The sequence below is a fragment of the Diceros bicornis genome, chromosome 36 (genome assembly GCF_020826845.1).
Source record: "Diceros bicornis minor isolate mBicDic1 chromosome 36, mDicBic1.mat.cur, whole genome shotgun sequence".
In the NCBI taxonomy this organism is placed as follows: domain Eukaryota; kingdom Metazoa; phylum Chordata; class Mammalia; order Perissodactyla; family Rhinocerotidae; genus Diceros; species Diceros bicornis.
This window is the reverse complement of record NC_080775.1, coordinates 8,284,620-8,300,226: the sequence shown is the minus strand read 5'-3', so window position 1 is coordinate 8,300,226 and position 15,607 is coordinate 8,284,620. Positions and strand designations below refer to the sequence as shown.

At 43.3% G+C, this 15,607-nt stretch overlaps 1 protein-coding gene across 4 annotated transcripts in view; it reads left to right on the top strand.

The window, feature by feature from the left end:
- SFMBT2 (Scm like with four mbt domains 2) overlaps positions 1–15,607 on the top strand; it is a 245,449-nt gene that overhangs the window by 204,777 nt on the left and 25,065 nt on the right. For all 4 annotated transcript variants that reach the window (XM_058532383.1, XM_058532381.1, XM_058532382.1 and 1 more), the window contains one exon: positions 6,011–6,120. In XM_058532383.1, coding sequence (XP_058388366.1) covers positions 6,011–6,120 — 110 coding nt within the window. The remainder of the gene's footprint in view (positions 1–6,010; positions 6,121–15,607) is intronic.

Here is a 15,607-nt window from a genome sequence, read left to right as displayed (position 1 = left end):
TAGAAAGTGTCTGCAGAGGAGGGCGTGATGGATAGTGTCACATGTTGCTGACAGGGTAGAATCGGAATAGAACTGAGAATTTCCTGTTCTTTGGTGACGTGGGCATCACTTGTGATCTTGATAAGACTAGTTTTGGGAGAGTTATGGACATGGAAGCCCCTTAGATTGGGTTCCAGAGAGGACTGAAGGAGAGAGAGAGGAGGCAGTGAGTGTAGACAATTCCTAAGGATTTTACTGTAGAAGAGAACAGAGAAACAAGGTGGCTGAAGGAAGATCAGAAATGAAGGGGGAAAGTTGTTGTTTTCTTTTTTTTAAGATGGGAAATGTTACCAGAAGTTTCTGTGCTAAGGGAGATGCTCCAGGTGGGAGGAAGAACAGTGTGGTGTTGAAGGGGGAAGGTGTCTCAGTGGCTCTGGCCGCTGTAACAAGATACCACAGACTAGGAGGCTGACACAGCAAACATTTATCTCTCACAGTTTCAGAGTCTGGAAGTCCCACGTCAGGGTGCCAACGTGGTCAGTTTCTGGTGAGGACTTTCTGCTTGGTTTACAGACTGCTTCCTTCTTGCTGTGTCCTCCCATGGCGGTGAGGGACGGTAGGGTTAGGGGAGGAGGGGAGATAGAGAGAGAGTGTGCCAAGCTCTCTGGTCTCTTCTTATAAGGGCACTAATCCCATCATGAGGGCCCCACCTTTATGACCTCATCTAAACTTACTTACCCTCCAAAGGCCCCACTTCCACCTGCGGATACCATCACATGGGGGGTTAGAGTTTCATCGTATGAATTTGAGGGGGACACAGTTCAGTCCATAGCAGAAGAGAAAATGAAAAGGTAAAACAGGATATTCTGTTCTTATTTTGTTCATGATGGACCATGAGTTCAGAGGGCATAATGATTGGGTTTGGGGAGTGGGAAGGGGCCTAAGATTGGGTCAGAATAGGGGAAAATACAGAGCCATATGAGAATCGGATTCTGGGTAGAAGGAATATTCTAGAATTGTTGGGTTTTGGTGATTGAGGTGATTGGAGATAAAGGGCATGATGGGATTCTCCTGGTGGTCTTCTGGGGAGGTGGAAAATTCCAGAGAAGTATAGCCTTTTTTGGTGAGTGATGTTGTAATCAAATTGAAGCGATAAAATGGGGAGTTTGTGGTGCAGGGGAGAAGGGGGGGCCCTGCTTCTCGGGGAAGCATTGGGGCTCCCTAACCTTGCGCCAGACCTAGGCGGGAGCGCCTCCTCTCCAGGGGCGGTGGGTGGCCCGGGGGACATCAGCCTTACATTGAGAATCTAGATAAAGGTAGAGGCCGGTTTCAGCCAAAGCAATAGAGCTCTCGACTTGGTAAAATATGTCAGATTATTACTGTTATTATTACAGTTTTTGTAACTAATAACAAAAGGAGAGATGAACATAACGGTTGTCATTAGATGATATTTGGGGCGTGTATTAGATGTAGTGGCTTCGTTAGAAGGTTATGTTGGCACTAAAGACTCTCCTGCTTCCTCTTTTCTCTTAGAAGCGCATCTTCCTTTATTTCCAGTTTTTGATGGCATTTACATAGGTCAGAGTTTAAGGAGAAACGCTGTCAACGCTGTTAGTTCAATATAGACCTTTGGTATGTGGGGTCAGTGTGCTATAACTCCAGGAAAGGAAGCACAGTGGCTACCGTTCTTCTGAAACCCAAACTCCTTTGGCAAAGGAGACGTGTTTTAATTAACATTCTCCATTTAAATCTGGTTATTTTTATGAGAAGTTTGGTTCTGAAAAGCAAACAGTAGCAAGAAAGTCAAGGAGCTTCTAAGGAGAGTTATTTTGCAAAGGCGCAAGACTGAAATATACACTTGGGCCAATGGGGATAGAGAGATTGAAGGCATGGGGGAGAGTTCATTTTATGGGTTGATGAGGACCACATTGATACTGAGAAGAGGGCTACCTTTACACATTTTTTATATGCCAAAATTTACCTCCTTTATTTTTCATAACATCCCTAATGTAGAGGAGGAAAATCTTTCCTTCTACTCTTAGGTTTGTTCGGTGGGGCCTGCGAATTAAACTGACAAAAGACAGATTAATAGGAGAAAAGGTTTATTTTACATGCACGTGGGCTTCACAGAGAAGAAGTGAAAACCCACAGAAGCACTTAGGCTTGAGATTTTTAAATATCATTTTAACAAAAGGCAGTAAATTGTGGAGAGGTCACAAGACAAAGGAAAAGGGGTTTGGGCTTCTAGAGGTGGTAAATTGTACAAAAGTAAATATATGGGGGAAACTAATGGAAGATGAGGGTTATTTTAATAACGTTTGTTTGTGCAGACTCATCTCGGTGCCATCTTTACATCTCCGGTGACAAGGGTTGTTCTCCTTGTGGTGTAAGAGAGAGGAGAGGGACGCCTTTACAAAGGGAAATTTGTGCTCTGCTTCTCTGCAGAAAGGGGGAGGGCAGAGAGAATTCCTCCTGTGTCTGCTGTTTCTCAATTGCCTTCAGCTCAAAATAGTCCTGTGCCTGAGTAGCATATTTTTGGGTGACATGTTCTGATCCTGCTCATTATGAACCAGGTAAATGGCAGTGCCCCCATTATACAGATAAGGAAAGTCCATCAAGCATCCTAAGGACTCATAGCTTCTGAGGGAGGGAACTGGGATTTTATCCCAGACCTGTGCACCCGCAAAACTTATTGCCTGTCTGCTCTAAGACACTGTGTAGAAGTGTGTTCTCAACAAACATTCACAAACTCCAAGAAACCCAGTGCGGCGTTGCTCTAGCGTGAATCTCCGCCTTGAGTTGCTCAAACCATCTAACACCTGTTTATGGGGAATAGAATTCCTTGACTTCACACCCAATATCCTCTTAGTTCATGGGGCAAGGTCCATGCTACCCTTTCTGATCAAGGGCATTATGACCTGAATTTCTGATGTTTTGCAAGGTACAGTAATTCATTCTAACCCTGGATAGTAATAACTGCTGTCAGCTTAGTTATTTTCATGGAAGTAACTATAATGCACTAAAATGTCATGTACACAAAGATTATTCAGCTCACAATTCCAGACTTGTATAGAGAGCTTGTTGAATGCAGAGACGAATGATGTGGCATGGGGAAAATTCTTCAATATCGGATGCTTTTTATAATTTAATTGCTGCCTGTTCCCAGACTGAATTGAACTCTGGAAGGTATTTTCTTTTCACAGTCACAGAATGCATTTCGATATGCAGCAAATAACGTGTGTAGCTCTGGGCTTTCCTCGGCGAAGCAGAATGAAAAGAATCAGTGGAAATTTTACTGTCTGTTGATAAACACTTGGTGCGGTATTTCAGCCAGTTCTAATTGGATTTATTTTTAAACTCGGTTTCTGTAAATTGTACTGACAGTAAACAAGAAGATCAGATGCTTATTCTAATACGGAATCCATAAACACACCAAAACCGCTCATACTGCCTTGTCATGGCCCTTTAGAGCCTTGGCAGAACCATGTTCTCTTGATGGAGAGTTACGGGTCCCTCAGAAAATAGCAGAGTGCTCTCCAGCTGAAGAAGAGACGGTTGCCATGCTGACTGCGTAGTATACAAGATTTTATTTATTTACTTTTTAGAACGGTTTTTCTTTTTGGAGGAAGATTGGCTCTGCGCTAACATCTGTTGCCAGTCTTCCTCTTTTTGCTTTTTGCTCCCCATACCCCCAGTACATACATAATTGTGTATCGTGGCTGTAGAGTTGCAGCTGTTCTATATGGGACGCCTCCTCAGCATGGCTTGATGAGCGGTGAGTAGGTCCGCGTCCAGGATCCGAACCGGCAAACCCCAGGCCGCCGAAGCAGAACGCACGAACTTAACCACTACACCACCGGGCCGACCCCTAAAGTATTTTAAGATGGACTTCTCGGTTATAATATGAGAAAGCTTTGTTGTTTTTCAGAACTAAATCGGGTACAAACCACACCAGTTACATTCTGGGACACATCAGATACATGAAAACTATGACATGAAAATTCCTGCTTTCGCCTCCTTTCCTCCCATTGATCCTGTACCAGTCTCCACCAAAAAGTCGTAGATGCTTTGGCATTGATGCCAGTGTCCCAACTCAGTAAGATATTTTTCTCACTCTCTCAGTGGTGTTTTGCTCTGAACCGTGAAAGGTGAGCTCAGTGCCTGGCTCGTTCCTCTTCTGGACGGGGAGAGACTTCAGGAGCTTCAGGCCGTGTGTCCTGTTCCTGTCTGTGGGCTCCCGGGGCCTGGCACACGGCAGATCCTCAGCGAATGGGCGTTTCATGGAACTAACCCCATAGGTCTCGGTGTTCCTAAGTATGCTGTGTTGCATCTGCACATTCCTTAAGCTCTCTACCAAAATAACAGCAGTTCAGGAACATGCCAGAACTCATAAATGCTCATCGTTAATGATGATTTGCTTATGGAAAGGAAAGTACCCCAAGGAATCTAAATTCCTTGTTCTTTTCTTTGGAGAGGGGCATGGAGCTTAACAGGACACTGTTATCTCCCCAGAGCATGCGGTTGTGGACTTAGAAGGGAAATGTCTGGGGCCTGGTCGGTGGCGCAGCAGTTAAGTGCTCGCGCTCCGCTGTGGCGGCCCGGGGTCCACAAGTTCGGATCCCAGGCACGCACCAGTGCACCACTTGTCATGCCATGATGTGGCGGCGTCCCATATAAAGTGGAGGAAGATGGGCACGGATGTTAGCCCAGGGCCAGTCTTCCTCGGCAGAAAGAGGAGGATTGGCATCGGATGTTAGCTCAGGGCTAATCTTCAAAAAAAAAAAACAGAAGGGAAATGTCTGGTCCTTCAGCGAGTGTCGCAGTAGACAATGACCATGTGCTTATTTTCTGGGACTTGGGACTCAGGAGTGAAGGGTAGTTTGGGGAAATATGATATCAGATGGCTTTAGATGCTCCAGACTTTCTTTTGAAACACTCACATCTCTGAGAGAATTGTCCTGAGATTAAATGTCCATAAATTGGGTCAGCATCAGGTGAGTTTCAAATAATTTGCTAACCCTGCTTACAGGTATCTGAAATCGATTCAGAAGTGTTGGCACGAACCTGTCGTCTCCATCTTATTGATTCCTTTTGAAATTTATTCTTAAGAACAAAATGAAATTCTTAGTAGCCGATCCTACAGATTGATGAGTAATCCTGTTGAGGAATAATCAGTGGCTTTTTGCAGGAAATGGTTCAGTTTTCTGCAACCAGAAATGTTAGTGAGAGTCCGCCTTCCCCTCTGGCCAGGAGTTCACAGTCTCCTAGCCAGAGGAATTGGATTTTCCCACCCTTTTTACCGTTGATGGCGAGCCAAGTCCGTGTTAGCCTGCAGAATGTTCCATCCAGCTTCATCAGAGCCCTTCGCTTACTGGAGATGTATAGCAGATACTCCTTATGTGTCAGCAGGGTGGTTTTCTTGTGTGGGGGATCAGAATTGGCCACCCCAAAATGTGTCTCTTTGGCATGAGGATTATTTTGGGCTAATGAGGGTTATTACTTTTTAAAACTGCAGACATCGGAGAAGCTCTGAAAAGTAGAATTTACCCTTTGTAAGAGACATTTATGTTTGTAAGGGAAATCTCCATCTGTAAAGGCCTCTCCCTGTCCGTACCTTTAGGGAAGAAGGACGGAGAAGGGAGGGTGACCTTATCTCTAGAAACTCTTATCAGTGCAGAAGGCAAGGACTTAAATCTGCATAATAACCTTACTCTTGTTTACTGTGCTTTTCTGGTAATCTGCCGTAACTGACTTCCCCACCCCCAACATCCTCCTTTGTCTTTAACTGAAGATGATATTTAAGCTGAGAGCCCCTGCCATTTGGGTGAGTTACCCAGTTTCCTGGGTCTCTCCCATGTATACACGTTATAAAGCTCTGTTTGATTTTCTCCCGTTATTCTGTCTCATGTCAATTTAATTCGTACCCCAGCCAGAAGGACCCAGAGGGTAGAGGATTTGTCTTCCGCCCCTACACTTGTTTTAGCAAGAAAGGGTACTGTTGAGGTTCATGGCTGTTCTTTTTTCCTAACAGGTTCTTAGCATGATCATCAATGCCGCTTACAAGCCTGGAAGGGTCTTAAGGGAATTACAGCTGGTGGAAGATCCACACTGGAATTTTCAGGAGGAGACGCTGAAGGCAAAGTGAGTGTTTTCAAGTCTGGAAAACCAGGCCTCTTGTCGTTTTGGGCCTGCTACTTTGAAACTTGTTCCTCTTTTTGACATAGCCCGGAGAAACAGAAACAAATGGAAGGCTGTCATTCTGCAATTCTGTGTATCATGTACGGATTTAGTGGCGTTTTTGCCGTATGGCGTGGCCATAAGCCTCAGGATTCGTCAAGTGGAGGTTTGATTAACTAATACTTTATTGGGTTAAACATTCAGAATAAAAATGTATTGTGTTTCAGGGCCAATAGGTTATTTGATCAAAAGGGGAAAAATTCCTAAAAGAGATGATATCTCTTATCGCTGTTATGCATTAGTCATTAACAGCTCTTAATATTTGGCACTGTAAAGAGTTGATGACACGGACAAGTGTTCTTTACTCTGAGGGTTGGCAGTTTTAAAAGAGAAAAGGAACTGATACCTCTCTTTGGTTTGGTTAATGGGCTGTGGCTTGACATGGAATTGTCACTTCTTCTTTTATTCGGAAATAGGCTAATTGGAAATGTGATATTTTTGCTTGGTCCTACATTTCTCGAACTCTGAAACTGAGAGCACCAACTGGATCGATATGCTTGAACGCAGCTGTTCAGCATAAAATAAACACTTGAGGCAGACAGAAGAAAAGAAGATCCATTTCTCCAGATAACTTTATGTTTCACAATTGCTTTGGTGTTTGAGAGGATTTTTACTATTCATTCACGCTTTTCAAATAGATGAGATCTTACCTGTCAACTTCTTGTGTTACAGGGTCCTAAAATATCATTTAGATAAAACCTTTGGGGAAAGCGTGAATCACTTTTCAATGGCTAGAATATATCTAAGCCCTCCTTTACAGAAAGTACCCATCCAATTCATAGTGAAAATTGAGGACGATGAAATAATTTGCGTGACCAGTAGTGTTCTCCTCTGCAGGTACCTTATCCTGGTACCTTGCGATATTGCGCTGTCATTCAACACTCATTGTCAGTTACCCACTCAGCATTTCCTCGTGTCTTTTTTGAGCGTCTCTGTAATTTTAGATTCAGTAAAAGTCGTTTATGGTCTAATGATACTCTGCCAAATCACAAAAGTTAGAAGGGATATGTGTAAATGAGGAGGATGTTTGTTTATGTGAAGTGGCATGCCAACGAGAAGTGGACCAGATCTCATCCTTCCCTTCTTTCCCATTTAAAGGAGCTTCACCTTTGGCTCAGAGAAAAAAGAAAACAAGTTTTTTCCAGTCTACTATTCCATATTTTTCTACATATCTAAGGGGGAGACATCAGCAACAGAACACTTTCTTGTAAGAGCAATTCATAGTCCTAATGGTGCAGAAAACCTGAGCAAGTATTTATGCAGAGAAACCCTCCTCCCTTCTTGTTTTAAATTTTTTTCTATCAAATTCAATACATGCAAAATACACCCAATGGATATGGAAATAGGAAAAGTACAAAATCTTAAATTCCATTAAACTCTCCCCTGCTCTTTAATAAGCCAGAAACTTGTTCCTGGTACCAAAATGACAGGGAGCATTTGTTTTGCAGCGTTTGTACTCATTTTCGTGTTACCAAGTCGATCAGAGCTTTTATTAAATCCAGCCTGATAGCGTCAAAACAGACACGGTGCGATCCAGCTGGCCATATTGTTACCTATTATTATCCAATACGACAGTGAATTCCTGAGCAGAATCTTACACAGCAGTTCTAATGAGAAGATTAGAACTGGATTTCAAGTGTGCGGGGTCACAGGAGCGTCACAAAGCAGCTGCTAATGATGACAGGTTTACAGTCAGCGGGAACATGCCTGTTATACTATTACATGTTGAGTCCCTGCTTTCCTTCTGATGTAAAACTACAACTTTTTAGATCTTGACAACTTTGCTATTTTCTTTGGTGCAAATGGGGAGAGAGAGAGCTGGCTGCTTCTCGGAATCTAGCTGAAAGGCTGAATTGTTTTCTGTTGTGAATAATTTAACTTAGCGAAGGGAGACCTGCATTTAAGCCATTCAGTTGTCTTGGTTGTGGTCCCTGAATTATGATATTACCAAGAGTGTTTGCAGGAAGAAAGGGCATGAGATGGCCCATCCATGGGGCCTGGTGAATGCTGTCACTTAGCATCTAGGGTTTCTGATGGTTATTTCCTCTTCTGAAGAGTAAAGACCCATTTACTTGAGAGAATGGAAGTGCCATTGGAAAGGTTTAACCTGTAAATAGCAGAAAAACCAACGCGTCATCCACAGTTGTCCCTCAGTGATTTTTTCCTATTTATCCAACAACCATACCTTTTATACTAAAATTATCACAATATTTGAGCATCGTGAAGGAGTCTATTGTATTGAGTCTTCAACATGTATTGAAAGGCGAAACTCTAGTAACTGTAGTGCCCAAGGGAAAATGGATGCTAATGTAGTTCATTTCAGCAGTTCTGGAAGAGAAAATTCTTTCCGATGAATTTAAGTATACTAAATTGACCTACATTCCTCTGAATTTCAGTAGGAGGAATTTAGGCTATACCTTTAGGGGGATAAAAAAAAAACAAAACTCCAATTCCATGCATCTAGAGACATTTAAATATGTTTTCCAGCATGTTGTAGAATCTTCTAGAGGGGGGTAAAAAAGACTTAACTCTTCTTTGAATAGCTTTTGTGATCATCTTTATAAAAGCTAGGTGGAGGCTAAATAGATTTTCCCAGTCCTTTGTTGCAGTTATTCTGAATACTTAAAGAGGAAATATCTTGATATAATTTTGAGTGAATTAGACTTCATTATCAATTTGGCAGAAGCGAAGAGATAAGGTCAAATCTTTACCTTTAGGTAAGTCATGCTCAGCTCTCTGGAAATGATATTTTGGTTTCTCCTTTTGCATAAGCATTGACTAATTGTGTATGTGTTTTTTTATTTATTTCACCTTTTTTTTTTGGCCTTTTACTCATGCCCGTATTTTGTGAACAGTGAGATGTAATATCTGGCTATGAAATGATTTATGTGAAAAAGAATTCTGAAACTGAGAGACTTTTCACTGAAGAAGATTTGTTTGTTCATGTGTTAATTTTTACCTTGCTCAGATTTGTGCAATTTGCCCCCCCAGAAATGTATACTGTAAACGTTACATTCAACAAGCAGCTGGATCAGTTTGTGCAGAGAAGACTGGACTTCTGTGTATGTGCTTAAATTCATCAGATTATGGATTTGGTGTGTCTGGTTCAAACACAGACCAGTTTAGGATGTTCTGAATTAGATGTGGTCTTTCCTAAAGTGAACATACACCCCATTTATTACACAGGTTCCCATTACTTACAATGCAGGAATCAAGAAGGAAGTGAGAGGGGGCCGGCCCAGTGGCGTAGTGATTAGGTCTGGTGTGCCCTGCTTAGGCTGCCTGGGTTCTCGGGTTCGGTTCCCGGGCTCGGACCTACACCACCCATCCGTGGCCACGCCGTGGCAGTGACTCACATACAAAATAGGGGAAGGTGGGCACAGATGTTAGCTCAGGGCCAATCTTCCTCAGCAAAAACAAAAGAGGGAAATTTCTGAGGAGCTGAGTACCATAAAGCTGAAAGCCAGTGAACCAATGTATTGACCCTAGTTCTGATGATTAAGATGTGACCGATGAAGTAAAAGCTTGTTTTGAAGGAAATCAGGAACGTCTCTTACTGTCACTAGTGAGAAGAGTGATTTTCTCACAGCATGCGAATCTTCCCCGTTTCTGCAGAGTTATCAGGGTTAATTCTTTTAGTTCTTCCTTCACTATTCAAGGATGTGAATTCAGCTTCACAGGTGGGAGCCTTATTCTCCACTCTCACACCCCATCACTACCTAACAAGATTTTGTTAAAAGCTCCTGTTATGGGTCATTTTGAAGATGAATGATAGACCTTAAGCCAAGTTAAAGTCATCTCACTTGGACTGTGCTCTTAGTTATGAATGGATCCTTGCACCACTGTTGTTTTTTTCACTCTGTGTTTCTTTTTGACTCAAAATCCATTTTGATTTTTCTCAACTCTTAACTATTGAAAGAGCAGAGACCATTTTTTTCTAGCACTCTTGTTTGTCCATCTTCATCTATCTGTCTCCACCCTGTCATATGCACTCACGCGAGGAAATAAAACCCTACTTTGGTTGGTAGGAAGAGATCAGAAGGCCACGCACACTTCCTAATTGATGTCGGGGAGGAAAATCTTCTTTTCTATCCTCTTAGGTTCAGTACCTGGGAGCCTGTGAATTAAACTGACAGAAGATAGATTAACAAGAGAAAAGACGGAATTTATTTACATGTGCAACACGCATACACTCAAGAGTGCTCCATGATGAGTAACTCAAAGGGGCAGTTAGAATTTGGAGCTTATGCCTAAGTTAGTAGGAGAAAGGGAGTGGGGAGAAAAGGCTTCTATGGGAAGAACAAATAGGTTTCTTTAGGAAAGACAAATGGGTTTTTAGAACAAATGAGAGATAAGACAGTCTGTGATAATGTTTGTTTATGTGGCATGAGTGGTCTTTCTGTCTTCTTCATGTCCGTGAAACTCCTCTGAGAGGGGATTTATGGTAGATTTACTCTTAGTCTCTCCCTTGGGATTAGAAACCATCCCAAAGATAGAATTTATGGCAGTCCTCATTTCTCAGAAGTTTCTGCTTTTAGTCAGACAGTGGAAGCTCCAAGAAAGCTTCTTTCTGCATCTGTTAAATCTCAAACATCTTCATCATAAAATAATCTTATATCAACTCTGGGATTCTGAGTGGGTCCCTGCAATGACAGCCAGGGAGAATATCCCCCCTGTGTCCCTCTTGTTCTCTGACTTCCAGAGCTGTTTCAAAGAGTGCCTCTGAAACTGGTGTCACCCTCAGCATCTCCTTATGTACTCCATTTGTAAGGACAAGAAGATTATATGCTCCCAGATTTCTCTGGAACCTCAGTTTTGCAAAAGTGCTAAGGGAAGGGGCCACTCCTGTGGTGTAGTGGTTAAGCTCCACGGTGCGCTCCGCTTTGGCAGCCCAGCATGCCGAACTGAACCGCTTCGCAGGTTCAGTTCCCGGGCGTGGACCTACACCACTTGTCAGCCACGCTTTGGCAGTGACCCACGTACAAAATAGAGGAAGATTGGCACAGATGTTAGCTCAAGGACGATCGTCCTCTAAAAAAAAAAAAAAAGTGCTAAGGGAAAAAGAGGAAGGAATCTTAAAAGAAAATAAAAGCATCTGACATGAAGGATCTGCTTCATACAAATAGTTCCTACAACTCTCTCCTCCCCCATCCTTTTTGTTTTCTTTGCTGTTCATCACTTCCAACTCAGTGATCTTTTATTTGTTTCTTTTTTTCTTCTTCCTTCCTTCCTTCTGAGATGATTTATAATGCCAGGCAGTTTTCTGCTGTGTACTGGCTTGATTGTCTCTCAGTATTTTCTTCTTTTTCTCCACAGAACTTGTAACAGTGCTTTAGAAACCTTATCTTCGTGTTTACAACAGCCTTACTGGGCATTTAGTGAATTATATGGCTAAGTGTTTCTCCCCACGGACTCACATTGACGGGATAAAGTGAAGGCATTGTCCCATGCTTTTGAGATGGTCTCTTCACATCCCTGCCTACAGAAGTGTGTCATTGGCATACGGGTTTTAAGCCTTTTATGGCAGGGAAAGCTACAAAACAGATTCTTATTTTCCCATGTGGTAAAATAAAGAGAAGTGGGGTGATGAGGACTGTAAGCTTCACAATGTCACCTGGATGCCCTGTGTCCCTGCTGAGGGTCCCAGCCGCTCTCCCACAGCTCCGTGTCTGTCAGGTGGCACTACTGACACCTGTCCCTCGTCTCTCAGAAGATTGTATGAGGATCAAATGATCCCTTGGTGTAGAGTCCTTTAGAAAACAGAAAGAACAGTATTACACCAAGGCGCTTATCCCATGAAACCCTAGCCAGTGCGCAGAATCCTACAGCTGCCTTTTCTGTGTATCTCTGTATGTTTAGTATGTCTTTGTGAAAAAGAATTGTTTGAACAGTTGCCCTAATTTGTTGACCAGCTCCAAAACAAGCCAGTTTATTGATTCAGGCTCGAGTTGGATGTTGGAAATAGTTCTTCCTCCACATTTGCAATAATAACTGAGAGTATACGCCTGTACTATGCCAACAGTGCTCAAAAATGCTTATTTGATGGAAAATGCATTATATATTAAGCTTAATGGAGCCATTATATTGTTATTATTTCTTTTTTAAATGTTTATTTTGAAACAGTCTCAAACATACAGAAAAATTGCAGCTGCAGAGCAAAGGGACTGTTCTTTTTCCCGATCGATTTGAGAATAAGTTGTTGGCATGATGCTCCCTCTCCCCCTAATACTTTGTCATGTATTTCCTACTAACAAGCACATTATCCTACATGTTCAAAAGCAGAAAATTAGGGTCGACACGTGACCGCGATCTCATCTTCAGATGTCACTCAGGTTTCACCAGTTCTCCCAATATCGCCCTCTGTGGCCAGAGTGCCCAGTCATTGCATTGAGTTGCCGTGTCTCTTCAGCCTCCTTTCTTCCGGAAGAGTTGCTCAGACTTTCCTTGGCTTCCATGACCTTGATATTTTTGAGGACTGTGGACCACTGATTTTGTAGAATGCCGCTTTCTTTGGAGTTTCTCTTATGTTTCCTTACAATTGAATTCAGATTGTGCATCTTTAGCAGGACTATCACAGAAGAAATGTACGTTCTTCTCATTGCGTCCTGCCTGCTGGCACACAAGGTCCATGTGCCTCATCCCTGGTGGTGTTTACTTTGATCACTTAATTAAAGTGATGTCTGCCAAGCATTTCTGCTATAGAGGTAGCTTGTGGGGAGGTGCTTCATTCTATGTAAATATCCCCTTCTTCGTCAAACTTCCAATTTGTTCATACTTATTTATATCTATAAGAATTCATGCGTTCCTGTTTTATTCAATGGATTGTCATCCATTGCTGCCATCACTTATTTTGATGCTCAGGTTGCCCCAGATTTGGCCAGTGGGACCACATCAAGCTGGCTTTTTTTATCCCTTTCACGTTTCTCCACTGTTCTTTGCTACTTTTTTCACTTTCTGACCCAATGGAGATGTTCCTGGCTCATCTTGTCCTCTCCCAGCCCCAGTTCTGGGGTTAGCCATTTCTCCAAGGAGCCTTGGTTTTCTTCTAATTGGTGGTGGGATGGTTTTTGGTGGGGGAGGTAGAAAGTGGTATTTAGAACTAAGATCTGATGTTAGTACACTCACTGCTCTCAGGGTGGGGCATCCCTCAGGCTCTCAGTGGGCAGAGCGAGGGCGTTTATGTATGTGTGTCTGTGTGTGGATGTACATATACCTATGTGTGTGTCTACATGCACACATATAAGAACACATTTGCATTTATACTTATTTCTTTATCTACGGATAAGGAGTTCTCAAGACCACCTCCGCGGTCTTAGTTTCACTACAAGGAATCTTGGGACTCAGCATGTAGTTGTGCTCATGGCTGAGCTTTATTACAGCAATGTGGTGAGGAGACCCAGTGAGATCGTAAGGAGGAGAGACGGAGGTGGAGTCTAGAAGAGTCCTATGCTCCAATTCCTGTCCAACACTGCAGGTTCCTTCTAGTCTTTCCCTCTCCCGTATTCACAATGCCCCCCCTTCCAGTGGGAAACCTGGCTCGCGCTGTCTTCAGTACGTTTGTGTCTTTGATCAGGCCCCGAAATGAAACCAGTCTGTGTCACATTGTTCTTCTCATCCCACTTGGGCATCAACACTCAGTGCCAGGCTCGGGCACCCAACCCGTCCCCCACGTGCAGAGCCCTCCTCACCTGCCCACACACAGCAGCTGCACAGGGAGCCGCCATGCTGCCCCCTCCTCGCCTGCCACAGGTCTGGATCCTTCCAGATGGGGTTTAATTAAGGAGGGCCCTCGGGACTGGCGCCTGTGGAAGAGAGAGGAAGGAAGCCGATTGGGCAGAGGGAGAGATGGACTGTAGCCCACGGGGAGCTCTGGAGTTAGAATGGCCCTCCGTGGTTGTCCCGAGTGGGACCCAAGTGGCCAGGTCTTTTTGCCCCTGACACAGTGAGTCATTATTGCCTGGGGGCCGTCCCCGGGGAAGGGGGAGGGCAAGGCAGCTTTTGCAGCTGGGCAAACCCTATGGGGCCGACAGCTACAGGCTACCTGCCAGCAGCACTCACAGTGCCCCCACCCTGTGCCAGGACACTGCGGGTCCCACCCCGCCTTCCACAACCACCACCACTGCCGTGGATTTTAGGTGGAATTGTTCCGGAAGGGCAGGGAAGAGGAGAGGAGCCGATTACTTTTAAACCATACTATAATTCTATTTTCCTAAATTTAGATCAGCTTTTCCTAATTGTGAAAACTTTTACTAAAACACTTGTTTCCACTGAATCATCCTAAACCAGAGGGAGAAATAGGCCACCCTTTTTCCCTTTTCCACGTGCGTTTCTTCCCTTTCTCCTTACATCCCTCTAATGTGTCGCTGCAGGTGTCTGCTTTGGAATTTGCAGGTCTGGGAACATAAATATCTGTCTCTGGGCCCCACTTCCACAGTTTGAATTCTAACCCGTTTTCACGTTTCTCCTGCTTTTTTACCTTCTGTTCTTTTATTTTTTAAGGGACTTGAAGAGTCTTGATATTGAGCTTTTTAGAAAAGGGAGCTACGTGGGACCACTGCCAGAATCTTAGTGAAAAAAACTACAAGGGAGAACGTACCAGTGGCGTATTTTTATTCTTCACGTCCCAGAACGGTAGAGACAGTCTGGGTTTACAGAGTTGTGCTGTTTTTGTTACGCAACACAACAGAAGCAGTAAGCAGCACCCACCCAAAAGGGAATCAAAGCTCCCCTCCGTGGGGCGGGGGGATGTTTCCACATCTGGGGCCAGTGGACGTCCTAGAAAAAAATCAACAGTCGTACAAGGCTGTGGGATTTAAAACATGATCTTATCTACAAAGAATTGCTTTTTAGTTCTTTCTGCACAGAAAGTCAGGCTTGGACTTCAGAGAAATGGAAGAACAAGGAGTACAGATGGACTGGGATGGGAAAGACCAGTGAAGGAACATTAAGTCCAGTTTTTTCAAGTTAGAATTTATTTTTTTTGTTGTTGATACTTTAAATAATGATTTCTTAGAGGGAAAACATTTTTCCACTCTTCAGAAAGACGTAAAAAAACCCAAATTGAAATCAATTTAAGAGCAGTTTATTATCCTGTTTGTTTCCATCATTACGTTATTCTCGGTGAACCAGATCTAGGTTTTGAACTTAATGTTTTATTCGCCCATTACAGAAATGACAGTGTCTTTATGTTACGCTCCTATTTGCACAAATTGCCTGATGTCCCTGCTGTGTCTGTGGTTGATTGTTAGGGACCTGAATGTTTGAGGCTGTGAAAGCAGGTTGGCAGAGAGTCTGTGTCATTGTCTCTAATTGTCCATCCCAGCTTTCCTTGGTAGTTCCTTCTCACTTGAGTTTGGTTAGTTTTCCAGAAGCTAACACGAGTGTTCTCTGC